Source organism: Chaetura pelagica, unplaced genomic scaffold (assembly GCF_000747805.2).
Source record: "Chaetura pelagica isolate M959 unplaced genomic scaffold, ChaPel_1.0 scaffold46, whole genome shotgun sequence".
Taxonomy (NCBI): Eukaryota; Metazoa; Chordata; class Aves; order Apodiformes; family Apodidae; genus Chaetura; species Chaetura pelagica.
The window spans coordinates 2,859,566-2,886,858 of NW_009954102.1; the positions used below are offsets into that span (position 1 = coordinate 2,859,566).

At 44.5% G+C, this 27,293-nt stretch overlaps 1 protein-coding gene across 1 annotated transcript in view; it reads right to left on the reverse strand.

Moving 5' to 3' along the window:
* Window positions 1–816: 816 nt before the first annotated feature.
* HS1BP3 (HCLS1 binding protein 3) overlaps window positions 817–27,293 on the reverse strand; it is a 42,433-nt gene continuing 15,956 nt past the window's right edge. Inside the window, exons 5-7 of the mRNA XM_010002405.1 lie at window positions 7,716–7,867; window positions 7,089–7,224; window positions 817–1,045 (exon numbers count right to left, since the gene is read on the reverse strand). Of these exons, the coding sequence (XP_010000707.1) occupies window positions 817–1,045; window positions 7,089–7,224; window positions 7,716–7,867 (517 nt within the window). The remainder of the gene's footprint in view (window positions 1,046–7,088; window positions 7,225–7,715; window positions 7,868–27,293) is intronic.

Genomic DNA, 27,293 nt, shown 5'->3' on the forward strand with positions numbered 1-27,293 from the left:
TGCCCTGGAGAAATCTCTTTCTCTTCACTCACTGCAGCAGAGGCCCAGGAAGACTTGGCTGGAAAAAATGAGTCCTTGTGAATCTTGGGTAGATTTGTCTCGCAGCATCCAAACCTCCTTCACACCACAAGCTCTGCAGGTGTCTGGAGCTGCACTCTGAGCCATCTCCAGTTCCCTGCTGCTCTCCCCAGGGGCCACAGATGCCCAGTGTCTAGGGTTTGCTGTCCCAGAAGTTGGCATTTGTGCACCCAGGAAGGCAGCAGATTGTCAGGCTTAGCTGGGATTCCAGTGTTTCTCTGCACTGCAGGGGAACTGTCACCCAGTCTTAACAGTTCCTGGTTATGAACTACTGAAATACCAGGCAGGGAGGAAAAGGCTGCTACAAAAATGCATAGGATGAAAGGAAAATTACTTTTCAAGGGAGCTGAAACACACAGTCTAAAATGACAGGAACAGCATCCTGTCCTGCCTCAGACTATTTGCTGGACACTGTTCACAGCTGCCACGTGTGCAGCTCACCTACCACTTCCAATCAGGACTAAACTGGCCAGAACTGTTCTATGCTGATACTAAAATAGTAGTAGACAACCTGTAGTGCTATGTCCTTGTCCCCATTCCCTGTAACCCCCTGAAAATCTAAGGCAATATTATACCACACCTGCAGTGTTCTGAAAGCATCAAGCCTCTGCTAGTCAAACTTGCTGCTCATGGTACACAGCTGAGCACTGTGGCACCAAAGACATCTGTCAGTTCTTGCTGAGCTGACCAGGAGTTTGGGCCAAGAAGGCATCATTGCATTTAAAAAAATAGATATGTTCAAAAAAGACTTGCATCTTGGTTGTTGAGAGATTCATTCTCCTGGATATACTGAAGAATGTCCACTTCATTCATTGTCTGAATCCTGTTTTCCTTTGGCTTTGCCAGTGGAGCTGAACTGCTGCTCCTGGGGACAACTGCTGGCTTCTGAGGCACTGGTGGTTTTGGTGGCACCTTGGGCTTTGGTTTGGAGGTTATTTTCAAGAGCTCCTCTAAATCATCCTCAACTCTGGAATGAAAATAAAACATCAGTGACAGCTAGGAAATTTCTGACCTGCTTTTCATTTTGTAAGAAAATGAAGTCTTTTAAAAAAGAACTTCCTGCAGGAAAGGATCAACTCTGATGAATTTATCTTCTAGGAAGAACTTTCCACAAAACTTTCAATGTTACCAAAAAAACCCCTCTTTTCATAATGTGTTTTTTTCAGTTCAACATAGAAATGAATTAATTTTACAGCACGTTTTCAAAAGTCTAAATGAAAAGCCATTAGGAAAAGAAAAAGAACCTGGTTTTACTTGAGGAACAAAAAATGCTTTTTATTTGTGACAAGGGTGATTTGCTTCCCAGAAATTTTCATGGGATAATCAGAACTCTTTAAGACAAAACCAAAAGTCAGATCTTTTTGTGACCCCTAAAGGGAATCTAAAAAGGATCAGTTTTAATCATATTGTAAAATCGACTGCCTGAACACTGATGTCTGAAACTAGGAAACACCTAAACAGACCAACTAATGGACAGAGCAGGGCCACTGTTCCAGAGCTCTGGCACCTGGAGCTCTACCTTGTGGACTCTGCCTTCCAGCAGGCAGCTCCTGCTGTTACCTCAAATTTCATGCCCCAAGTATTTCTGGAGATGATACTATCCTTTATTCAGATAATAAAATTTCTGATGTCTGTTAGATTCTGTGATTCCCTGTGGGTGCCATATCCCACTTAACTTAAAAAACACCTTGTCAATTCCTTCTGCATTCCTCATTTGCATAGAAGAATTAATTTAGTTCAAGACCAGGCTTTTTTGTTTGCTGCTAACTCTGATACCCAGGAGATAACACACCTGTGATCCCCCTGCCAAGACACGCTCTTGTTCTCTTTGCTGTGTAATAAACAAAACATGTTAGGGCTGGTATTTCTGAAGCCTTTCTTCAGCTGATCTGATGTTTCCCTTCCTGGCAAAAACAAATACTGAGCGAATCCGTGTCATAACATTTTCATCATAAATCAGAGAAACCATAATAACCAGATGAACAATATATATACTTACACATACCATTTTGGACTAGGTGTTCTGCCTGAGAGCTCTGTGCACGGCCCAGAAGGGGCAGCAGTAAATACAGCTCATTGACCTGATCAGAAGGTGCAGCCTCCTGAATTCTCTACTCCTGTGTGGCTCTATAGTAATTTCTGTGCCAACCACAGCAACAAAACCACACAGCACAGTCAGAAACTACCCCCAAAAGCTTCAATACAGTAGGTCGTGGGATTTGTTCTGGGCGTGGTGGTGGCAGTGGTGGGCTGGTTGTGGCCAAAAATTCTGTAGGAGATGATTTTTTGAAGTCTGGAAGCTCATCACATAAATCTCTTTTTGTTTTTTTTGTCCTGGATTTTTTCAAAGACCTTGGCTAGCCTGAAATATTTTGCAGAGAGAACACAGCAGATAATATGTGGTCTTTGTCTCAAAACCTGCTTTTCAGTGCTGCAGTGATGGGCAAACTGTTTGATCTGTTGCCATTTGATCCCATGAGACCCCACTGCCTTTGGAAAACTAAAGAGGTAAAATTCAAAATGCCTCAGGCAGACGTAGAAACAAGGACTTCTATTTCTTGAGAAGCAAATGACTTGTTACAGTGCATATCTACCACCAAAAAAATCAAGCAACTATTCTGAAATAACAAGGAGATTAAAGGAAGAACCTTTCCACCCCCATCCCCCATCTCTTCTAGGCAATCAGGCACAGACTCCACGTAATTAATCATTCTCTAATTAGTCTCTTTTCCTGTAATGGAAAATGCCACGTTGTTTAAAATTCCAGCCATACTGTTGTGCTGATTCAGAGACTCTACTGGTGGAAAATCTCTTTGTTTCCAGAAGCAGAAAGCAATCAAAACCCTTACTGAAGAAAGGCTGTCCCAAAGCCCTGTGACATCACTGCTAGCATGTGGACTTCAAGACAGCAAACTCTTCTGACTTGGGAGACAGATGCAGCTCCCATCAGGACATCAGCATTTTAGAAGCCACTTCTCTGAGCTCTGTCCTGTTTACCAAGGCAAGATCTTTGGGACAGGAATGACTGTGTGCATGTACAGCATCTAGCACGATGGGGACAGTGACCTCTGCTTGCTGGGAATGCTCTAATGAGGACAATCAGTAAATGAAAGCAAGAGACAAAGACTCCCTTAATTTGCTAAAGTACCCAGAAGGATCATGATGAAGCCAGGTTATGCAACTCACAGCAGTTCTTGCAGGAGAGGCTTTTATCTTCCTCTATCTTGTTATCAGTGTCTTTTACTTTGTCTGGTGTTAATTCCAACAAGGGCTGCGGAAAATATACAGGCTGGAGTTAACCACAGGAGTGTAACACACAGGGTGCTGTGTAGGAAGTATCTCCCCTCCTGCTTTCCCCTGAAATCCATTACAGGTACTGGTACTTAAATCAGTGACAGGAAGTACATCTGGGCACTGGAACATGAGAGTCTGTACTGTTGGGATGTTGAGGGACCACTGGCACAGCTTTGGTCTGGGACAGATTAGCCCCCCTCCTGAAAACTCCCAGGCACAACTTGGAGCTGGCACAGGACAGGGACCATTCCCAGCAGACAGATGTGCATGGTCACCCTGCTCCAGAGCTGGAGAGAGCCTAAGAGCTTGGATGCAGCCTGCTGGAGGGGTCTGGCTGAGGGCCAGAGCACAGACTCATTAGTACAGGTAAGTCCTCCACAAGTGCTCACAAGAAGCCCTCTGGGGAGAAGAGCCTGTTGGTTGGATTACTCACTCAGGAAATGAGAAAATACAATTTCTTCCCCCCAGACTGAAGAAGTTCCAACCTCTCTCTCCTGCTTTGAGTTCCCCAAACATCAGGCAAAGGCATAGCTGGGGCAGGGGAGAGCAGGAAGCTTTTACCCCCTAGCTGGAGATGGCTGTCAAAACTGCAGGTAACCTGGGGCAAGATGGTTGAAATCTGTTGACTCTCAGGCCTAGCAAAAGCACCTCTTTCTAGACTAGGAGAGACCAGGATCCCAGGTCACCTCTTCACATTATACAATCCATGTATGTTCCTAGAGGTGGGGCAGGATCTGATGTTCCCATCTGGCAAAAGCCTTTCTATTCTGTTGGTCAAGTTTAGTCTGTAGCTCTTCCAGTGTTTGGAAGTGGCATCCCTATAAATCACAGGAAAAACAGAAATAATGTAAATGCATAAAAACCATCAAGGAATGTGCTCTTGGGCAGCAAGAAAACCCACCAAGAACTGGTAAAACAAAGAAAAACAGCTATTTATTTGTTTGCTGAAAGCCACTGCAGCCAAATGAAGGTTCTTTCCTAACAGCCAGGTCACAATAAGCAAGGGCAACTGCCCTGGAGTGGCCAGGAAATCTCTGACTCACATGTTGCAACCTCCTCTACCACTTGCCCCATCACCCAAATGATTCTCTGCCCAAAGGAACTAGATTTAAAACCTCTGGAGCTTCTCAGAGCTCTTCTCCCACCCATGGTGCACGAGTGCTTTTCTAGCTTTTCTCAGGATGTGGTGCTGGTGTCTCAGATGACTCTGGGCTAGTCTGAAGATATGTGCTGTGCTCTGAATTCAGCAGCTGCTAGAGGCCTGCTGAATGAAGAACATACAATCTTTTTCTGCTTCAAGAGTGGCAACAGTTCCTTGGCAAACCAGAAGCTAAAAACACCAGCTCAAGAAGCTGTAGGCACTGAGCGGTATTTAGAAATGGCCACTGTCAGGAAGTGGTCTGACAAGCTTCAGCTTCAGCCGGATGAAATGCTCCTGAAAGGGTGATCACCTGCATCACTGGTGGCCAAAGCTCACAGCTGTAAGTACAGATCAACCTGTAAAATTCACCCTTTAAGGGCACAGGCAGGATGATGCAGCTGTAGCCCAGAGGTGACAGCTGGGCTGTCCCTTCCCACACCAGCAGTGTTACAGCAGCATCAGCCCAAGAACAAACACACCAGGACCACCATCACAGGGCAGCAGAACTGGGATCCTTCTGCTGACACTCTTCTGAGCACTGGAAAAAGACAAACCTCATGCTGACAGCTGCCTCCTTCCAGTTCAATTCCCTATTCATTATCAAAGGTGAAGCTAATTATGTCTCTCCTAAAAGGCTGCTCAGCCAACTATGTCAATTACATCAGGCCAGGATGTGTGACAACGTATGCAATTCTGTGGGCCCACAGAGCTGCTGCAGTGTTCACAGGATCAGTTCTAGCATTGGCTTTCCACAAAAATCTGATCTGTCACATCAGGGAGGCACAATTTAGATTAATGAAGCAGGTTGCCCATAGTCCTGCTGCATGCAAACTTAATTTGCACATCTGTGGCCACTGGGAGGAGGGAGATGAGAAAATAAGATGGCATGAGAATCCCTGATGGCAGAGTTTGCAGGACACTGATTTCTACAGAAGCTGAGTTCTCTCTCTAGCTTAAATGGAAATCAGACCTGAAGAGAAGCTTTGAGTGTGGAGGCAAAGGGCTGAATGTATCCAGAATGAATTTTTATATGGTATGATATGACCCAGGGAAGTGACAGGAGAAAAGAGCAGCTTAGCCCTAAATCCATTCCCAGGGATAATTCTTTCCATATCTGGGAAAAGGTTGATCAGCTACCCTTACATCGTACTGTAGTTGGTCACCTTGCAAAAGTCAGAAGCCATGGGTGCAGGATTTCTCAGAAGAGCCTGGGTTCCACCACATCCCTGTGGTGAAGAGATGTGCCAAACAGACTTGATTATATACCCCCCTCCCTTCCTCAAAGCACATGCCATCATGATGAAAGAGTGTGATGTTTTCTCCTGAAGGCATTATGTTGGGACTTGACCTTGCTGGTTCCTACCACAGCAATTTATCTCTTTTCTACAAGTCCTGGAAGGACATGCAAGTACAGTGCTCTGCAGGCATCTCCCTGATGTGTTATGGCAGACCTTGTGGTAGGGAAGAGGGGCCGGATCCACAGTGGCCGGGGGTGAAACTCACCTAGTTTCTCTGTCATCATCACTTAATATTTGTTGGTAGACCAAGAAATTAGTAACCAGTTAAAGACTGGTCAATGGACAGGAAGAGGGAAGGTAACTGTTTGAATGGACATGGGGATTTTGCCATTAATCTTTCATTAAACTTACAAAGCAATTGGTTCTTCTCAAAGCTCAACACTTGTTAATGTAAATCAGGTTATTCTATTTAAAATAATAACTCTCAGTTCATTTTGAGCAGGTATCCAGAGTCTTCAGTTTGCAGTGACAACATTTATCACATTCTCTTCTCCTTCACGTTGTGACAAGCACAGCCCACGCACATTTTGCAGACTCATTTGTCTCCATAACAGTCTCTTCCTAAGACTTACAAGCCACTGCTGGGGATTCATTGCTGTGCTGACAGAGCTGTGGTGCTACAACCACTCAGGTGCTTTATATAAAGACCAAAGAAGACTTGGTTGCTCATGAGTTCTGCTCTGAACAGCATCTTCTTCACTTTGGAAGAAGGCTCTGCCTTCCTCTGCATCAGGCAGTGCTCTCCTATCTCTGCCCATGATTCCCTGGAAAGCAGATTTTCCAGTAAATCAGACACTTCTTGGATCTACCACATGCATGTGAGCAGCCCATCTGGTACATGCAAATGTATGCTACATAACTCCAGAGCCACCACATCTGCATTATTCAGGTAATCTATCTGTGCCCTCTTTGTTTCTGGACTTTGTTTCTCACTGCTGATAACAAAGGTCAGTTTTCTCCCTCTGTGGATTGCTTGCAGAAAGCAGAAGGGTCATACCAGAAAACAGGGACTAGATGGCATACCTGGGGCCTTCCAGACCATTCCTCTGGAGTCACAGAATGCCTTGCACCCTACCTTTCTCAAGGGGTCTTCCTAATTGCCCTTTTAACGTCTTTTCTTTCCAAGCTCCATGACAAATATCTTACCTTCCACTTCTAAGTACAACTACTGTTTCACAGTTAGCATTCAAAGTATGTAAGCTCCAAATGATCTCTTTTGAGGCCTGAATAACTCCTCAGACCACCTTCCTCCTAGGGGACAGATCTGAGATGTGTACCTCAGCAGTTCCTCAGTGTCCTCCTCGGGACTCGTGCTCAGCACGTGCTCCCTGTTCTTGCAGGCAGCTGGCAGCAGAAGGGAGTCACCCAGTCTTACCACCCCACCAAGGTCTGGGTCTTCAAATAATTTCAGATCTAGAAACAGGAAACAGAAAATGCTGTAGTTAAATCATGCTACATAACACAACACCTGCTTGAACACTAGCTAGACCATCTGGCTACTGGGCTGAAAAAAATAATCATGTAGAAATCTTTTCTTTACAAGGACTTCCAGTCCATTAAGTGCAGTGATACTCTGCACTCTGAGGACTTCTTAATTCTTCTTGAATTCAAAAGTAGGTCACATTACTCTTCTTAGTGTCATAGAAGTGACTGTGGGACAGCCAGCTCCCACAGACCTACAATATCCAAGCTGAAAATGTCAAAAATCAACACCTATGGGAACTACAGGTCTTATTTATTCTTTCTGAATTATTCAAGATGATTCTGCCCCAGCTGAAGATTTGCCTTAACATTTCCAAGTCATTATTTAGCCTGTACACTCTGTATCACTACATTTTAAAATCTGTTCTACACATGCTTTAGATAATACAATCTGTGTATATACAAATATAGAACAGATTTACTGTCTTTCATCTTCTTGCTGGGACCAATTGGTGAGAAATCTTTTTCTGGGCCAAAGAGTCCTTCATCTGGATCTAGTTCCTCTTCAAAAATGGTTAATTTTGGCTTCTCTTTCTTGGTTGGAGGAGCAGATGCCTTCTTTGTTTTTTTAGCCCTAAAAACATAAGAGACAAGAAAGTCAGCTGCAATTCTTCATTTAACACAGAAGATTTATGGCTAGAAAGTCTCTTAAGCTGAAAATAGATGGAGGCTGGGAAAGAACTAGAGAAAGGTCCATTGGCATCTTTTAGCTGCTGGCAGGAGCAGGATATTGAGCTGGAGGGACTGTTGGTCTGGCAAACTGTCCTTGTGCTTGTGTTCTGTACTCTTAAGAGCTATCAAGGAACCAAGAGGAACTGGAAGAACAGGGCTAACAATGCTGTACTGTGCAAACTACCACTCAATCCCATTTGTTTTAAGCCCTTTTACTCCTCCCACACAAAAAGCTTAAAATAAGAAAGAATCAGAACCATAGAATGGTTTGGGTTGGAAGGGACCTTAAAGATCATCTAGTTTCAACCCCCCTGCATGGGCAGGGACACCTCCCACCAGCCCAGGTTGCTCCAAGCCCCATCCAACCTGCCCTTCAACACTGCCAGGGATGGGGAATTCAGAGTTTCTCTGGGCAACCTGGGCCAGTGTCTCACCACCCTCACACTAAAGAATTTCTTCCTGATGTCTCACCTAAATCTACCCTCTTCCAGGTTTCATTCAAGAAGAGCAGTTCCAGCAACACTGTCACAGACAGACAGAAAAGGGATGGCTTGAAAAGCAAAGTGCAGGTTGGATCATTGCACTGATCCTTTTGGACAGGTTTTATAAAATCTCTTTGGCTCCCTTTCTTGGGAGGTTTTGACTGCTGCATGCAGGCATAAAGGCATTGGACACTCCCCTCATCCTTTCCAGAGAAGAAATGATATGAAGACAACATTACCTTTAAGCTGAAGCAAGCAGGGACTGGAAGATACTGGACAAAGTGCTATTTGCAGAATGTACAAATGCCACTCAGTACTTTCTCGAACCAAGGACAGGATTAACTTCCCCTAAATTTAGTCTTCTAAAATTTGTCAGTGAGACAAAGTTCATTTTTAGGCTTCTTCTCAACTCAGTGGAAAGAGACAAGACATGTCCACAGGGCAATCAATCTCCTCTGTTTTGAACACTGATATTTGGATACAATAAATGTTTGAAGATCTCCTCCTCTCCCCCCGGCTGGACAAGGAAGTTAAAAACTAGCATGGATGAGAGGCTGCATTGTCTCAAACAAGGAGAGATGAATCCCTTTCCAAGAACTGAGTGAAAAGCGTGTGCTTCATGCTGTCATACCAAGGAGTCACATCCCACGAGCTGACTCTACAAGGCAGCTTTCACAGTAGGGCAGCTTCAGTTAGGAGGCAAACCAGATGGCACGAAAAGCAAATTTCAAGAAGAACAAAAACCTTTGGATGAAAAGTCCAATTCAAACTAAGCTGAAAGAGAAGCATGTCCTTCCTAAGCAGAGAACTTTACTCTTGGCAGTCATGGCCTTGCAATTTCCCAGGTACCCCTGTTTGAGGCTCACAATAGAAGATCTGATCTTTTCCTTTGCAGAGAGCAGGTCAGGTTTCAGCCTAGAGCAAACCTAATTATCAGCACTTACCATGCCATAGTCACTAAAAACTAAGAACTAAGGTCAAAAGATTACACATACATTCCAACTACATTGAAGAATCCTGCAAAATCCTCTTCTGATTACAGCTGCACACAAAAGAGTGGAGTCCAGTTACCTCCAGTTATTTTCACAAGTTTATTATCACTTCTGAATTGGAGCTACTTTTGAAGGTCAGCTCTAAGGAACTGTCTCAAACATTTGCAGAAGAGCCTTCTTTGAACACCTGAGAAAACCTAAAGGTGTAATATGTAGAAGCCAGACAGCTTTCACCCAGGGTTTCTACACAAATTCATTGCTTTATTAATGTGGTAAGAAATCTATCACTCAAATGAACTGAAGCATCAAAGGAAAAGGTAAAATATTATGTTTAACAACATTTAGACTCTAGCAAGTTAGACTCCAATAAGAGAAGAACAGTAAGATTGAGCCAGCTTTCAGAGCTGACAAATTGCTTAAAAATAAAAGTATTAGATAGACATTAATCCAATCTGTTGGGGAAGGAGCAAACTTTATTTGCATAACGCATGCCTTGCAGTGTATTTGTTGGGAAGTGAATGACAATATAGGTGAGGATTTGTCAACCTACAGAGTGCCAAAAAGTCTTTGGCAAGATCCCTTGTCCATCCAGAGAGTTGTAACAACTCTCCTCAGCCTGTTATACCACAGGTACTTACACACATGAGCCAGTACATTTCCAAGCAACAGCTTTCCACCTCAGTGAAGTTGACAAGGGGTTCACTCATAGTTAGCTAAAGCATCCACAGCAAAGAGTACCAAAATGATGGGAAATACTGAGGAAGTGGAAGAGAACCACAAAGAGTGTCATTAAGAACTGCAGGTAAAACAAAATTAACTGAACTGAGAGGTCCTGGTAATAACCCTCTGCTTGGTCTAGCCATCAAACCAGCCCACTTAACCTGGCTCACTGTCTGTTTTGCCAGGGGACTCCACTGGCAGTTGGAGGGCACAAGGCCAAACCCACAGAGCCTGACTGCTACCAGTAGGAACATGAAGCAGTTGTTTTTCTGCCTTCAAGTTGTTTCCCATCACTTCCCTTCTAAGGCAGCCACAGCTGGACTGCCAAGTTATTCTAGCATATCCATACAGGGACTCTGTTGAAGTCTGTTTCTAGCTGGAAAACTGGATTCCCACGGTTCTGTATTTAGCTGTGCCAGTCCAGGCTGTGCACAGCTGAGCAGAGGTTAATGGATGAGAAAGGCTGTGTAAGAAGTTTCAGAATCTGTCTGAGATTCTGGTTTCTCACTTTCTGGTTTTCTTCAGCTGGCCTGAGTCTCTGTCTGCCTACCCCCTCTTCTCCTCTGTATTCCTGCCATGTTGCCATAAGCAGGGGACCAGGGACTGAGCTGCAATTGAGCTGATCATGCAGCCAGATGCTGGTAGGCACACAGAGAAGTTGCCAGGATACTTAATGCAATGATCAGTGTGTGAAGGGCACTGCACGCTGGTGCAGGGATACAGAGGCTTTTGGGAAGATGGAAATGAAGGAACATTTAGTCTGCCAAAGTATTACTGTACTCAAGCTTTTCACTTCATTGGCATCTTCTTCAGACAGCACACTCACAACCTGGGTACCTGGCTGGACACCAGGTGCCCACCAAAGCTCCTCTATCACTCCTCCTCAACTGGACAGGGTCTTCTCCTGGGCTGCAGGGGGATCTCTGCTCCAGCTCCTGGAGCACCACCTTCCCCTCCTTCTTCACTGACCTTGGTGCTTGCAGAATTGTTCCTCTCACATATTCTCATTCCTCTCTCCAGCTGCAGTTGCTGTTGCATGGCAGTTCTTCCCCTTTTTAGATACGTTATCACAGAGGTGTTACCACCATCACTGATGGGCTTAGCCTTGGCCAGTGGTGGGTCCCCCTTTAAGCCAGCTGGAATTGGCTCTGTTGAGCACAGGGGAAGCTTCCAGCAGCTTCTCACAGAAGCCACCCCTGCAGCCTCCCTGCACCCAAAACTTTGTCATACAAACTCAAAACACTGACATTCTGAAGGTACCTCCATCCAGTTGGCAGAAGATGACCAGTGTCATTTGCTATTTCTTTGTTGTTGAACCAAGTGAACCTTGGAACATCACTCCAGTGAATTTTAAAACTCAACAAAAAACCAAAGCAGCCCTAAAGATGATGCATCCTGTTTTCAGCTAAGACATTTCTGGAACCATACCTATTTTCCCAATTTGAGCTCCCTGATTTCTACACACAAAGCACTGTGAGAATGACTCCAATAACTCAGCTGTCTTCTGCTCTGTGCCCAGAAGAAGCCAAATTGCCTTATAAGTGACCATAGATAAATACTAACCTTGACCACAACTGGATGATCAAAAATCAGGGCTTATGAATCCACCTAGTCAGGCTACTGGCACACTTGAAAACCTAGCTGAGATCATTGGCTCCCAAATGATTCTCAAATCATTCATGAAAGTGTCCACAAAACTCTGCATGCAGAAGACACTTTCAAACCTAACCAATTTTGTGAATGCAATCCTCATGTTATTGTTTACAGACCCAATGTAGGTCACTTGCTCTGCAGCGTTCATGTCTCACAGACACATCAGTGAAGCAGAAGAGCTCTCTGGTCAGCTGTGGAAAAGTGACAGCGATGACTAAGACACTCCAAAGTCAGAAGATTTCCAGACCTACCTGTGTGATAGCTGTACATCGAAACACTGGATCTCCAGACCTAATGCTTGGTGACATACTGCTGAAATCAAAGGACCTGTCTGCTCTGCTCAATGCAGACAGGAGTCCCTAACCCACGCTCACTACAGAGTTGAAACCATATGTCATTAGTCAGAGTGTGTGTCATTATTTTCACCATGAGGACAGTCAAACATTGGAATAGTCTCCCAAGGGAAGTGGTAGATTCCCGCACTCTGGACAGTTTTAAGTCTCAGCTTGACAGGGTGCTGAGTCATCTTAAATACACTGTGGTAGTACCCAGAAAGATGTGACCAGATGATACTTGAGGTCCCTTCCAAACTGGCATTCTATGATGATTATTCAGAGCAAGTGAAATCTCAGAACACAGACAAAAAAATTTCAGAACTTGATCATTCCGAAAATGTGATCACCTCTCTTTTACAGAAATAACTTTATGTTCCAGGAAAGGAATGTTACAATAATATGTAAAAAACAATTATACATATTTGGATGTTGAGCATCCATGGGATTTTACAAGGAAAGAGCTCACTAGGATGAATGAACACCCCAGCTCCCACAAAGGAAGCTGAGGCTTGAACAAAAGAACTGCTGCTAAAACAGCAGCAATATTAGCAGATCTTCTTGAAAAACATTTCTAAAAACAAAGGGCCTATACACTAGTTCATGCAGAAAACAAAATGTCGTCTCCTGCTTTCTTTTCATTCAACAGTGCTCATTTTCCAAAGCTGCCTGATAATAACAGACAGGACAAAAGGGGTCATTCTCTTTGGCTTTGGGCAGGGAATGCTGAATAGAAATTCAAAGCTTGTCAGCTCAACACAGCCTGACTGCTAAAACTCTGAGCAGTGGTGACAAGTGCTGGCCACAGGGATGTTTTACCTCACACAGTAATCTCTTTTTTTGGTGGCCATCACGGTAACTTACAGTGTTTTAAATGGCTCTGGCATGTCCCAAAATATGATAATGGATAGTAGATGGAATAATTATCCAATTAGAAATAATTTAGAAGAAGAGCATTCAACTGCAGGCCAAGTTTCTCCTGCTGGAGCTGCCAGATTAGACCAGCCTTGGACTATTGTTCCAGCAGAGCAACAGATGGAAAGAATGCCTGAAGGAAAAGACTTTCAAGGGTTGAGCTCCCATCTAGGGACCTGCTTTAGTGGATAGATTTTTTCTGAAGGGCTCAGCACTCAGGACTACCTGTTCTTCCTAAAATCAGGCAAGCTGGTTTTATAACCTGTCCTTAGGATTTCTGATTATGTAATTTTATTTTTTTTATATAATCTGAAAACAGATTATAAAACCACAGACAACTTTTGTTTAGTATACAGTCCACTAGCAATAATCATAATACAGACACATTTCCTAAAAAGCTTTCAACTAAGTAACTAATAGAGCACAAAGGCACTCAGATGCCTGGGAGGAGAGCAAGGGTTACAGAGTACATTGTAAAGAAAATTAACATAAAGGAAATGTCTTTAATGTTTTCCTTTGATTTTCTAGACTAAACCAGAATGTGAGACTTGCTGAGACAAGTTAAGGACAAAAAAAAAGACAAGTTTCAAAATATAATCATGACCAAATGAAACCTCAGCAAGGATGGTGGTTGAGAACAAGGCAGGCATAATGGAGTTGCCAATAATGATGCAAATAAGCAAAAAATGCTCACTAGTATTTTGGGTTTTCTCTGCAAAGCAGCAGAATGGTACTTTCAGGGTTTCTAACAGCAGTGAAATAGTTCTTATCCTAATAACTGCTGTCAATGATGTTCATTTTCAAATATGCAATACCATAAAACATACACTAACTTGTTTTGGAAAAAAAATTGCCCAGGCATCTTTATGCACCCTGGATGTAACTACTCAACACATTCTGGAACTCCAGGGAGGTTACAGAGGGCTAAAAATAAAGCTACTTTAGAAATCAGAAAAGTTAAGAGAAGTACAACACAAAGAAGCATGGGCTGGTGAGCATTGCCTTGATGCTTGGTAAAGTTAAAGAAAGGCAGATAATCAGATAGAATCAATAATTAATTAAAATAGCATCCATTACTAATGTCTTGCCAGAATCATGCTGCTGTTTTCTTTTTATGAGCCTACAGCCTTGGTTAACAATGGTATCTTATCCAAGGATAGGAGTGGTGACACTTCCCACAGTTCTCTTCCAAAGCAGCAGCAGGACAACGGAAGATTCAATCCTACAGCTCCTGTGGACAGGGATCTCAGTGCAGGAATCTGCTTCTCTGCAGAGAGAGAGCCTGAACTATCTCTGCATTACCTTACACACTCAAATGCCTCAAGCAAAGAGGGACTAAATCAGAATTCTCTCTTTTTCGTTCTTCTCCATGGCTTTGGTGGGACATGGAGGAGAAAATATTGTGTCTTGCTGTTCAGTCTCTGAATTAGTAAGGAGCTACAAGGCAAGCACGATGATGGCAGCATCAGGGCTTTTACTTATGCCCCTAATTATTTTTCTTTATGTGCATGTTTGACAGGACTTGATTTAAAATTCACACACATTGATTTTTGCTCTGCTTCCCTCTTCTGGAGCACCTTCTATTTTCTCTGTGCCCAGTCCATGCAATGGACACGAGCACATGATCTGCCCCACGCTCAACAGATTCAGGAGCAAACATAAAAGCTTGCCTGACAAATAGGGAATGGATGGTACTGAAAGTATCCAATGTTGTGGTAAGAATTTTTACAATTTGCAAGTAAAAGTGGCAAGTGCAAACAGCCACCGTTCTGGAGGAGTGATTTGTTTCTTCAACACTCAAATGGTGAAAAAAGCCAAACAGGCTCATGAACGTGCCACTGTAGCTTCTCTTCAGATGTATTTGAATAATTCCTGAAAAAGCACTGACCACATGAACAGTTGATGCCTCATTTTCAGAGGTGCTGGGCACTCACACCTCTAAATCATAAGTCACAGAATGGTTTGGGTTGGAAGGGAGCTTTAAAGATCACCTAGTTCCAACCCCCCTGCATGGGCAGGGACACCTCCCACCAGCCCAGGCTGCTCCAAGGCCCATCCAACCTGCCCTTCAACACTGCCAGGGGTGGGACATCCACAACTTCCCCAGGGAACCTGTGCCAGTGTCTCATCACCCTTTCTGTAAAAGATTTCTTCCTTATGTCCAATCTAAGCCTACCCTCTTTCTATTTAAAACGGAACATTTTAGAGCTGTCCTGTCACTACGGACCTTGCTAAAGTCAAATCAGCATGACCTGCAACTCCTTGGTACCTCCTCCCAAGGACAGGCAGCCTGACTTTCCCACATCTACTTTACAAAGGTTTAATTTTGAGTTATCTAACTTTGAGCTATTGTATACAGAATGCCACCATAAGCAGCAGCATTTCCTGTGTTTGGCAGCCTCCCAGACCCACGTTGTGCTCCTCGGGAAGACCCATTTCCCTGTGCCGCTGCCTCACGTGAATTCCCTCCTCACTGCATTCAAGAGCAATACAGGTACAAGGACCCAGACTGCACACAGAACTCTGGTTTTTATCTGCCTGTAAACAGAAAAGCCTCAGATAGATAATAAGAGAGGATGTTTGCATCAAAACCCTCCGGCCTCTAATCCCAGAGGCTCTGTGCAAAACTCTGTATAAACTCTTCTCTTTTTTGCCTGGGACCTGCAAAGACCAACCCCCAGTCTACAGAAGACCTCTAGCAAACTGCAAATGATGTTCTAGTTTAAAATTCTGCCTGACATGCCTGTCATACCTCATCTAAGGTGCTTGTGAAAAGCCAGAGAAGGGCTGATTACCAGGGCAATGAACAGATTCCAGCAGCAGCCAAGCAGGATTTGCACTCAGACTCCTTCAAAAGCACAGGGTCTTGACTGCTCCATGAGGAGGGAAGATGGGGCTGAGCCTGGTTCCCCACTCCCTTCCTTCCCCAACATCTTGCTGTTTAGAGGTCACTTTTTTCTTCTTGGCTGCACCATGGGTAAAACAAAACTCACTGCAAGACAGAGATGGCTCCACAGGAAATACAACAGAGAAGGCCACAGCGAGACATTCTCAGAGATAAGTGATTCTGCTGCTGCAAATAAAGCCCCATGCTCCATCTGCTGCCTCTCCTGCTGATCACGAGATCAAAACTTCCTCCATAAAAAGAAAATGTGGCTTTCCTGCCTAAAGGTTTCTTGTGCTGTTTTTGTTGGAAGAGAGGTAAGTTAAAATTGGTCTGGGTGAAATACTCCCCAGGCCACGGAGACACCTCTTGCACACAGCAATTCCACTTCTGATGTTGCAGACGTTGCTGGAGGTCAGACTGCAGGAACAGTCACACCAGGGAGCTCTGGAGACACAAACCTCTCCCTCCTAAGCAAGGCACTGAGGCTCTGCAGCAGCAGCTGCCAAAGGGCTTGTTTCTGCTGCAAGCAGGAAAACAGCTGACGTGGTTCTGCATTTTTTAAAATTGGATTCCTACTTATGTTTTTATCACTGACTGGCCTGACTTGCCAGCACACAAGCTTTTGTACCACAAGGGATTTCAGGGGCTGGGCACTGAGCTCAGCACACACGACTGGCTGCCATGCTGAGTGGATGGGTTCAGCTGGGGGAGCACAACAAGGTCAGGTCCTGAATTGCAGAGACCTGATAAACACAAGCCATCCACAGACATGGGGCTAAAATAAGATGAAAGTTGTCTTTGTAAGTGTTCTGGCTCATACATGAGATCCAGCTCAGCACTGGGGTTATTTAACAGTCATGATAATACTCTAAAATCATAACCAAAATAATTCCTCTCTTATTAGTAAAATATCTCTCAGAGCTCAGCTCACCCAGAATTCCCACAGGACTCTTCAGAGATGACAGACAGATGATCTCAGCGAGGCCTCCAACTACCATCTCATATCCCAGAGAATTATGACTTGATACAAGTGACACGAGCCTACAGATCCCCCCAGCTGATTCACTGCAGACCTTCCTTCCTCCTACGTAGCTACCTGATGATCTGCTACTGCCAGCATTCCCCCTTGGGGCAGGCTGGGTTAGAAATGCTGAAGATTCATCTGCTGCAGGGGATGCAGCAGGGAAAATGGATCAGGAAACAGAGTGGCTAGAAATGCTGGTAAACATCTCAGGTGCTCAAATCCCAGACAATGTGAGACCTCAGGCCTCAAAAAAGGGACCAAAAGCAGCAAGCAGGTAGTGCTGCATTAGCCCAAGGAGAGCTCTTCTCAGGATTGGCTGCTGTTGAGTCACCATGTGAGTCTGGGCAAGGAACTGGGTCCTTTAGGCCAGACTGCCAACTCACAAAACCTAAATGCACTCAAAATATATTAAAGTTACACCCTTTTACATCAGTGGAGAATCTGGTGAGATTAAGCCATCCGAGATGTGAGAAACTGCTGTTTGGTAAAGGGGATGTTTTGTTGAATACACAGGAGGAACAGAAATTATGTCACTAATCTGTGTCAGTGGGAGGGACCAGTGGGAAAGTGATGAAATGATGCTGATGACAGCAGGGAAGTAGTGATTACAAATAACTGCACAATGTTTTAAGCTTCTACTCCCTGCTGTTACAGTGGCTGTAGCAATGTCAGAGGAAAAGATTATGATTTCAGACAGCACAGACTCAGGACAATTCAGAATTTGGATCTGTAAGGAGAAATAATATAGCAGACCTCTCACATGCCCCATGGCCAGGACGGAGAACCAACACCAGAGGATCACTGTGGCTGTAAACATACAGTAGCACATCAAACACAGCCAAAATGCCAGATGCTGATTCATGGGGCTGCCTTATGCCCCTCACTGAGCCCCTCTGTGCTGCCCAACCACCTCCTGTCTGCAGCTCCTGGACTCACTCCTCTCTCTGTTCATCTTCCTTTCCACCCCCAAGGGAGGATACTGGTACCTGCCTGTGGTGCCTCCGAGGCAAAAAGAGGGTTTTGAGGCTGCCTCATCTTCCCACAGCTGTCAGAATTCCACAGCAGAGGTGCTAAGAGAACATAGGCAACACACACACACACCAACCCTGCTGACAAAGGGCAGGACTATACAACATTTGACCATGGTCTTCTCTTCCTCTTGTGTGGCATCCTGGAATTATTATTTATTTTGTAGCTGATTCTCAGTTCAAAGTGCTTGAAATAATGTCAGGGTTGTGCTAGAGCTCTGCAAAGTCAGAGGTTGAAATGGAGCATGCCTATGACATGCCCTGAGCACAGAAAGAAGGCACATTTTCATGTCTGAAGGAGCAAAGCTTGATGAGATACTGCCAGAGGACTTTGTATGGAGACAAACTTCCTGCAGTCTTCTCCATGTTGCCTTTTGGAATATTGTCCCTGGGAGAGGTCCTGGGTACCAGCCCCTCCCAGGAAGAACAAATAAACAGAGAGCAAAAGGGAGACTGTCCTTGTTTCCATTTGTCTGTAGGAATTAAGGATACCTTGGCATCCTTCACAGTATCCATCAGTAGCATCCACCTTGTAGCACACAACAGCACCACGATGGCTCCCCTCCCTTGAGCAACAGCTGGCAAACCACTGGCAGCCAAAGCAGGTTCCTCCATGAGAGAAAGGGATGTGACTGGCTGGGTTACAGCCCCCACCACCTCCCATAGGCAACTACAATGATGCTTATTGCCCCTAGATACCTCACAGCCTTTCAGAACTCACTCCCTCCGCACGTCTACATGCCAGCACTCCTCTTTTATAGATTGGGAGTGAAATGCAGCCCTGTAAACCAGAAGTGAGCTGTCTGCAGCCTAAACAGGATGTCCTGAAAGGAAGAATTGACACTAATTCCCTGGAGACCTTGGCCAGCAGCTCTGGACCACGTGCTTCTCCTTCCCCTTTGAGCATCCTGCATTGTGTGGCACTGCCCTTGTCTCTTGGCAGCACCACTGAGCAAATAAAAACAACTCCAGTGAGGTCAGGGTTTGCTGCAACAGCCCCTGAGGGAGGAAGTGTGGGTTAGCCCTCAGGAGCCTCCGAAGAACACATTTGTTTTTGTTCACATGAGAGGATCAGTGGGGCCATGGGTCTGTCACTCACAGCCAAGACAAGAAAGATGGAGAAGACTGTTACACCCAGCAACAGCCTGTGCTGGCAGATAACCTGCCACACAGATGAAAAATGAGAAGTCTTTAGCAAATGGGTCTAGATAACGTTGTGAGGTGGTTTTGGGGGCATGACACTGTGTTTTAATTATGCCTTCAAGAACACCTCAGATGCTATTGCAGACAAAATACAGCAAGGCAGAGAGAAGCTTAGAAATCTTCCATCCAAGCCACTCTGACCAGTTTGCGTATCGTGCCAAGTGAGTAGCAGCTATTACAGAAAACCATGGTTCAGACCAGACCTTAGAAAACAGCCCATAGTAGCAAAAACCCATGTAAAGACCTAGCCAGCTGACACACTGTGGCTCACAACCACACAGTTCATCTCTGTTATACTCCCAACAGGCTGGCTGCACCCTCCATCACCCAAGAGTGCCAGCTGCTGGGTGCCACAGCAGCCAGCCACGGCCTTGCTGCTCAATGCCCTTGGTGGTTTATGTTCACAGAGCATATTTAAGTGCCAGAAATACATGCAGCACTACCTGCACTAAAAAAAGCCTTGTTACAGGGCCTCAACAGCTCCAGGCCTGTCTCCTAAATGTGCACCACCTTCACGCTGTCCTGTTGACAACGAGAAGGCAACATCTACACAAGCAAATCAATGTGCTCAGGGCTTGGGCTGAAATAATGGCTCATCATGCCTGCCCTGTGAATTTCCAGCATGCCAGTCATGCTGGCATGAATTTGGCCCAGACTGATGACTGCTTTCCCAAATTATGCCTGGCCACAATCTAGGGACCAGCACAAGCTCAGGCCCCTTTCTGGTTTGGATGTGCCCAGACTGCTCTAGCAAGCGAGGGGATTTAGAAGTTGGGCAGGAGCTACTTCATCCTAGTTGGCACAGAGAAAGTCTACAACAGCTCCTGTCCACTTTTATTTACCAGTTTAGCCACAAGCATATCACCAACCACAGCTCTGTGAGAAATCTTACTCTTCCTTATGATCTGGACGTGTCTGGGCATCTCAAGCAACATGAAAAGAAAGGGTTTGGCTCTTACCCAGAATTTATGGAAAGTAGCAGCATTTCTTTCACTTTAAGGACAGTTGCCATTAACAACAATCTGAATGCCACATTGCTGTGCAAAGGGAAACTCTGCCCCAGGCAGATCTATGAAATCAGCTTTATTCCTTTTACCAAAATGATAAGGGTGAGATCTAACTTTTAAATGCTGTACACCCAGGATGAGACCTGAGAAAATCAAGCACAGAATGAAGAGCTGCTGAGTCCCAGATGTCTGTCAGTCCTTAAGGACACTCTCCTTTCCCTGTCACTTCAGATGATTCCAGATCTGGCCAACTGCTGCAGGGGGCAGCAGCAAGAGGATGTGATCCCCAGGTGTGTTAATTAGTACCAGTCCATAGTTACAATGGCTAATTCATGCATTTTTGGCAATGTTTTACAGATTGCTTCCAAAAATGACTTTCCAAAAGGCATTTCTCTGAGCCTTTGAAATCAAGACAGACAATTCTGCAGCAGGTCCATGGGGAGAAGGGAACAATGGTTTTATTAAGTCTGCTGAGTTAGGAACTTGACAGCACCAGATGAAAGGCAAAGCAAGCCTCCCATCTCAATTTAAACTGAGTACACATTCACCCCACAGGCAACTTTCTTCTAGAGCAAACAATTCTGTTAGACTTGGTGAACAGAAAAACAACAGGGCAGCTCTGATTCCATCCCTCATTAGCAGTCTGTCTCATCTACAAGCAGTTCCCTGGGTCTGCTGATTAAAGATTTCCAGTGCCTTGGTGAAAGCAGCAGGCTAATCGATGAGGTAATGCTTTTTTTATTCTAATTAAGGACTTGAGTCATCCTATTATTGTAAAGTCCATGAAACAAAACATGTTTAAATCTGCCCAATTACATCATGTTCCATCCTCTTCCAAAGCAGAAATATATATATATAAAAAAAAAGACACTTCTGATTTTGTGCAGTTGTAAATTTATACTGTATCCCTGCTAAAGGATGTCCTGCCTTCTACGAATGTGTTTCAGTTAAGGAAGGACCCAATACATCTGCAGAATGGCTCACAGCAGCTCTTCTGTTGCTGTTTAGTTCTGCACTGCTACAAGTGACCACACATTTCTATTAAGAGGATGGGAAGATAAAAAGCTGAGAGTTCACTCAGAGGACTACGGGAATTATTTGCAAGCTGGTGCCAGCTAGTGGCAAAGGTATTTCATTCCTGTTCCCTGACACTACTTGGCTCTGCAATTCTTCTATAGACAGAAAAGTGTGTGGTAAGTTTATTCCTTTAATACATTGTAAACAATGAACCAGAGCCATTAAAAATCCCGTGACAACTTTCACAAAAGCAGCCATATCAACTTCAGGGAGCTGGTGAAATTCCAAGTTGAGTATTTACATTTACCTCTGTGCAACTCCCCCTGCATTTCCACTTGAATGACATGCTCTCCACTTACTGTCTGATGCTGCAAGGAGGTGCTGCACTAAGCTATTCAGTCCTTGCTGCATTTTACCCCAGGTGTAGTTACATTTGTGTTCTGCTTGAAAACACTGCTGGATGGCACTCACAGCTGTATCATTACAGAGACTATAGAGTTATTTGCAGTCTTTTGGGTTTTGGATGGTGGTATAAACACATATTTACTATTTATGAAACCCATTCAGGATTCTAATCAGGAAGAAAATGAAGCACATTAAAATAATTACTTCAACTCCCTCCCAAAGGATCCTCATGTTCCAGCTGTGTATGTACTGGAATCACTGAGACCAGCCATGAGAGAGCTCATCACTGAAGTTTAACCAAGGCAGTTGCCTCAACATGGGGAAATAATGACTGCACAATTTTAAGGGACCAAAAATCCAGCCCTAGGCCAGGAAACATGAATGCAGGTAGGGCAATGACTATTTCCAGGATAGTAGAAAACACAGAGCAGCCAACTTCAGATCTCTAATTTATGCATCTTCTCCTCTCCAAACCCCTCTAATAGTCTGAGTGCCCAAGCTCTGATCTCAAGGTACACTTCCTTCTGACTGCTAGAAGTGGACATAGCAGGAGGGATTTTTTCACTTGTTCAGTATGCTGTGTTCAAGGAGTGCTTGTGGATGTAACATATGCCAGGAGTACCAGAAAGCTTCAGTTTTCCTGACTGCACTCACATTCTGTGAGCACTACCATGGAACAGCAATGAGGGAAGAGAGCTGAGGACTTGACACATGCAACTCAGCTCCTTTTTTGGAAAATACAGCTAAAACAGTTTCTCTGTTCCATTGCTTGGAGCCACACAGGGCTTGGTAGACTTATCCCTAGGAAAACATTTTACAAGAGCAATCACTCAGAAGAAACAACACAGAACTAATAGAGATGATTCTGTGAGATTCAATAGTTAAACGTAAGTTTCATTTTTCATTGTTTTCTGTCAATAACTATCAACCTTCCATCTGTTCAGAGACAGCAAGATTTGCAGTACAGAAATATGTGGGAAGCTATGCTTAGGAGATGGGATTTGAAGCAGAAGAGAAAGGAAAGCCCACTGAATAGGAAAACAACACTCACAAAGCACATTAAGAGTTAAAAAGCTAAGGATGGATGAACTGGGGTGACTGAATTCCTTCAAGGAGAGCACCCCTGACATCCTGCTTTACTCCCTAGAGACTCAGTTAAAACATCTCCAAGGAGAGGCAAGAAGGTTGACCCTAAAAATGATTGAGAGCAGAGAATTTATGAAAGGCTTACCCATTATCTGGATGGCTAATACCCATTTTTTGCTGCCTTAAGGCCAGACTGGATGAAGCCTTCTGCAACCTGGTCTAGTGGGAGGTGTCCCTGCTCATAGCAGGGAGGTTGGAACGTGATGATCTTTTAGGTCCCTTCCAACCTTAACCATTTTATGATTCTATAAATGCTTCAGTAGGAGACCAACAGGGTTGTTTACTGGGATTTTGCAAGTCGCCAAGCTGACAACAGCTGGACTGGAATTGTGACAAATACTTGTGTCATTTGGCAAAGTGAGGCTCGAGCATGCCTTGAAACCTAAGCTTGTGACTCAGTGACTGACAGAAAATAAAGATCTGCCTGTTTAAATCTCTGAAGGCTTCACAGCTGTGAGCACAGATACACACACTGCTAGGAAAACAAGGCTCACTTTTATTTCTTGTTCATTGTTTTAAACTATCTGAATTTCATTAAAGAAAAAATAACCTGTATCTTCTCTGTTCTTTGATGGTTTGACACCCTCACTCTCTTTCATCTGATTAGGACAGAGAGGCAAGTGTTTCTGCTGCTGTGTATGAATCCTACTGGAATCAGAGAGGAAGTCATGCACATACCTGGCTAGACCAAAAGGCAGTTGAGAATGTATGAGTGGCTGAGGAGTAGAAGGAAGCCTAAGGAGCAGCATCCTGAGGAGTGGCAGAAGTACAACCCTGCCAGCCAAGGACCAGAACACACAAGCAGTTGAACACACATTTTGACAAGTCAGCTCCAGACCATCTGTCCAGCAGACAGCAGCTCTGTTCCTGACACTACTCCAGACAAACAAATTCTCTTCCTTGGAGGTAAAAATCCACCAGCAAACATACTGTCCTCACCTGTTAAAGCTCTGGGCACTCTATCAATAAAACTACTTGGAAAGATGCTAAAGGCAGGACTCCCCATTAGCTGATTTCTGCCTCTTTGTCAACCATCCTCAGCAGCCCAAGGTTTATGGCAGAGGAGGCAAGATCAAGTTTTGCCACTCATTTCTCCCCCAAAGAAAAAAGACTGAGGCCATCCTAGGTTCTTCTCTCACAGCAGGGAAAATAAAGGTAGCACCAGGATGAACAGTTCAGGAGTCAAACTCTAGCCTGGCTGTCATCAGGGGGCTGGCAGGCATGAGGGTGTAGGACACAACCCAGCAACAACTGCTGGCTTGTGCACCAACCTACCTCCTCCTGCAGCCAGCTGGGCTTTGCAGGGCGTTGGGAAGGCCAGGGCTGGCTGCCTGGCTGCTCCTTCCCTGCCAGACTGTTGCTCAAAGCCCTCACCCATTTCATCTGTAGCCATTCCTGGCCCCAAGTCCTTTAATAATCTCCTTACCAACTATATCCAGCAACAGCAAACCTCTGGCACCAGGGGTGGTTGAGCTTGACCCCAGCAGCATCTAGCTACAAGGCTTTTAAAAACTTCTGGCAGAAGGCCCCCAAAAGGTCAGTCCTCACCAGCCCCGTCCCTTCCTAACTATTGTCAGGAGTCAGTTTTGTCTGTGTTTAAACACAATAGATGCAAAGCTTCCACCTACCATGTGCCTTTATTGCCCTGGGAAGGCACAAATTTGGATGACAAGCAACAAGGGGAAATCCACTGAAACAATAGCAAAGGTAGAGAGTGGAGACAGGAACTCTCCAGGACCCATCAGGAGACAGAAGAGCTTTTGCCTGGGGAATACCCACCTCTGAGCTCTGTGCAGTTTGCCAGGAAAAACCCAGGGCTGAGGGAAGAGATACTGTCACTGGAAGATTTAGGAAGGCAAAGGAAAAAAGGACGGAAGGGAGGGAACCTCATGTGCAGGAGAGGCTCCTGTGAGGGCTGTGGAGAGCTGATGGGGGCAGGAAAGGAAAGCACAGGAAAAGGTGGGTTCTTACAAGCTGGTGAGCAAATATTACCTCAGAAGTTAATTGCAGCTGAAGAAATGCATGCACAGGGCTGCTGCTTCCTTTAACCCATGAAACAGTCACACTCCTTTTGCAAAATTTTTGTTGTTGTGTTCAGAGGAGCTGGTTCTGAGAGATTTTCATCAGCTGCTGCCTTAAGTTTATTGCATTAAACCGAACACAAGGACTAAATTCAGTTGCTGTAACTATAGAGTGAAAGGAGAGAGATGCTAAAGCTCTTGGCTTCAACCTACAAACAGTAAAATCACACAGCTCATCCACAGAGAAGACAAAACCCAATTAAGTTACTGTGAGGAGTTTTTTTAAGGGTTTTAAGATTCAGAGCTAGAAATGCCAAACTTGACCCTGCTTGGATCAAGTAAGAAAATCCACAACTGGTTGCCTGAATTCCCTACAGAAAGCAAAACCCTAAGGAGCCCTCAGGGCAGACTGGGCACTAATATGGCAGCAGCCAGAAAGCCAATAAGCTCTGTGGGCAGAGGAGCTCAGGGCCATTCTGTTGTTTTCAGTAACTCCTTCACACCCTGGGCCTGAGCACAGGAGCTCAGTTCAACTGTTAGGACAGTCCCTGGTTCCTTCCTGGCATGAGACAACCTGTGTTCTTCCAAACCACTGCCCAGGAGGCAGCCCAGGCCAGCAACCATTTTCAGGAGGCATTCTGGATGTAGCAAATGTACCCTGGGTGGGGGAATGTAGTGGAATAGACATGGCCAGATACTGCCCAGACAGCCTCAGCCAACGTGCCCTAGCACTGCTGAGCTCCCTAGCATTGATGCTGCTCAGGATCCCTGCTTCACATGTATCTTCACCCCCTCAAATGACACCTTTTTTCACTGCAGAAGTTTCAGCAGTATCATCAAGAATACCCTAGCTGCAGGTGAAGAGCTCCTCCATCTTGTGGCTGTCTTCCATGCCTTTCCCTTCACAGGATTAGCCAGTCTTGCTTCTTTCATTCCTGAAGGCATTACAGTGGGAGAAACCACTGCAATTGTGACTAGCCACACAGTAATATTTTGCAATTTAGCAGGGAAATCCTTCAAAAGACAGCAGTGTTAGAAGATACCACACCTCTAAAATCCCAGATATATTGCCAGAGCACCAAGGCAGTTTACTGAGCACTTAAATATATGCTTATGTAAACATTGAGATAAGATGGATTTAGAAAAGAGTGATAAAGAGTGGTATGGTGCTCACTTTTAAGGAGAACAACAGAGACAAAGATAAGTCATTGTACTTAATATTGTGCCTACAGTGTGGAGTAAAACAGATATCTGATTTCCCACTTCTAAAGGAATTAAAACATTTAGCAAAGAGATATTCCAAGGATTGTGGCTTAACAGAAAAAGAGATGTTACCTTTAAAGACAATAGTTTGGCTGTGACTTACAAGTCACTGTACACTTAAGACTGCCAAGAAAAATTAAATAGAGCTAGAAATGTGCCACTGCTACAAAAGTGAATGCACTCTATTCCCTGGGACCATCTTACTTAGTATTAGGAGTGCTTTTTATTACAGGACCTGTGTATTCTGTCCAAAGCTGAAAAGATTTCTACAGATGTCCAGGAAAACTTGCAATATTGGTGACAGAAAACTGGAATAACAATACTTCAGTCTATCAAGAAGAGTAGTGGGAAAAGAAGAGAAGACACATGCCTCAAAAACATATTTCAAATGAATTTCAACTATGTATCCCACAAATGTAACCTAATTTTGAGCACTTCTTATTCTAGAAGAACTAGGCTGAGTAGGGGGGGAGGAGGAAGGCTGTTAAAAGCTGAAAACTTCATCAGAATTATGTATGATGGGTATTGAAATGTTCCTGATTAGGACAAGAAAAAAACCAAACAAACCATTCCTTCTGTTGTTAAGAATTCCAGGCATGGCCCAAGATCACTCTGCTAACACATCAAAAAAAAAAGCTTTTGGGCATGAGAATCATACAGCAGAAAACTACAAATTTTGTAGACCATCATTATACCCACAAAAGCTGAAGAGTAGAATTGGCAAATGGGCTGCCCACCAGACATGAAAAAGCAACTCAGACACAGCCTTGAATCTGAGGGAGAGAATCAGCACAACTGAGATGTCTCCTCCAGGCAAAAGGAAGCAGAACATTTTGAGCTTCCACCTGGATGATCACCAGCAATAAAAAACCAGAAAAAAGACCCTAGCTCAGCAGTTTACCCCTAAGGCCTGTACATTTAACTGGGGAGCTGGTGGTTCAGCAACACAGCAGCAGTGCTGGGCCAAATCCAAATCACAGCCTTCTGGCCCAGGAGGAAAAGCTGTTACCAAATGAGGAATGCTGACAGCATATGGAGGCCTGAGCTACTGGAGCAGTTTCATCCTCATCCAGAAAAGAAAATCCAACAACCGCAAGATGATGCCAAATGCAAGATTCAATTCAGGTCAGAGCTCTGCTGCTCAAAGTACCCTGGCCACTGATCCTGCTTGGAATAGGCAGCCCTGTTCCAGAGCTGACTACACCTTTTCAAAGGCTTTTCACATGGGAAAGG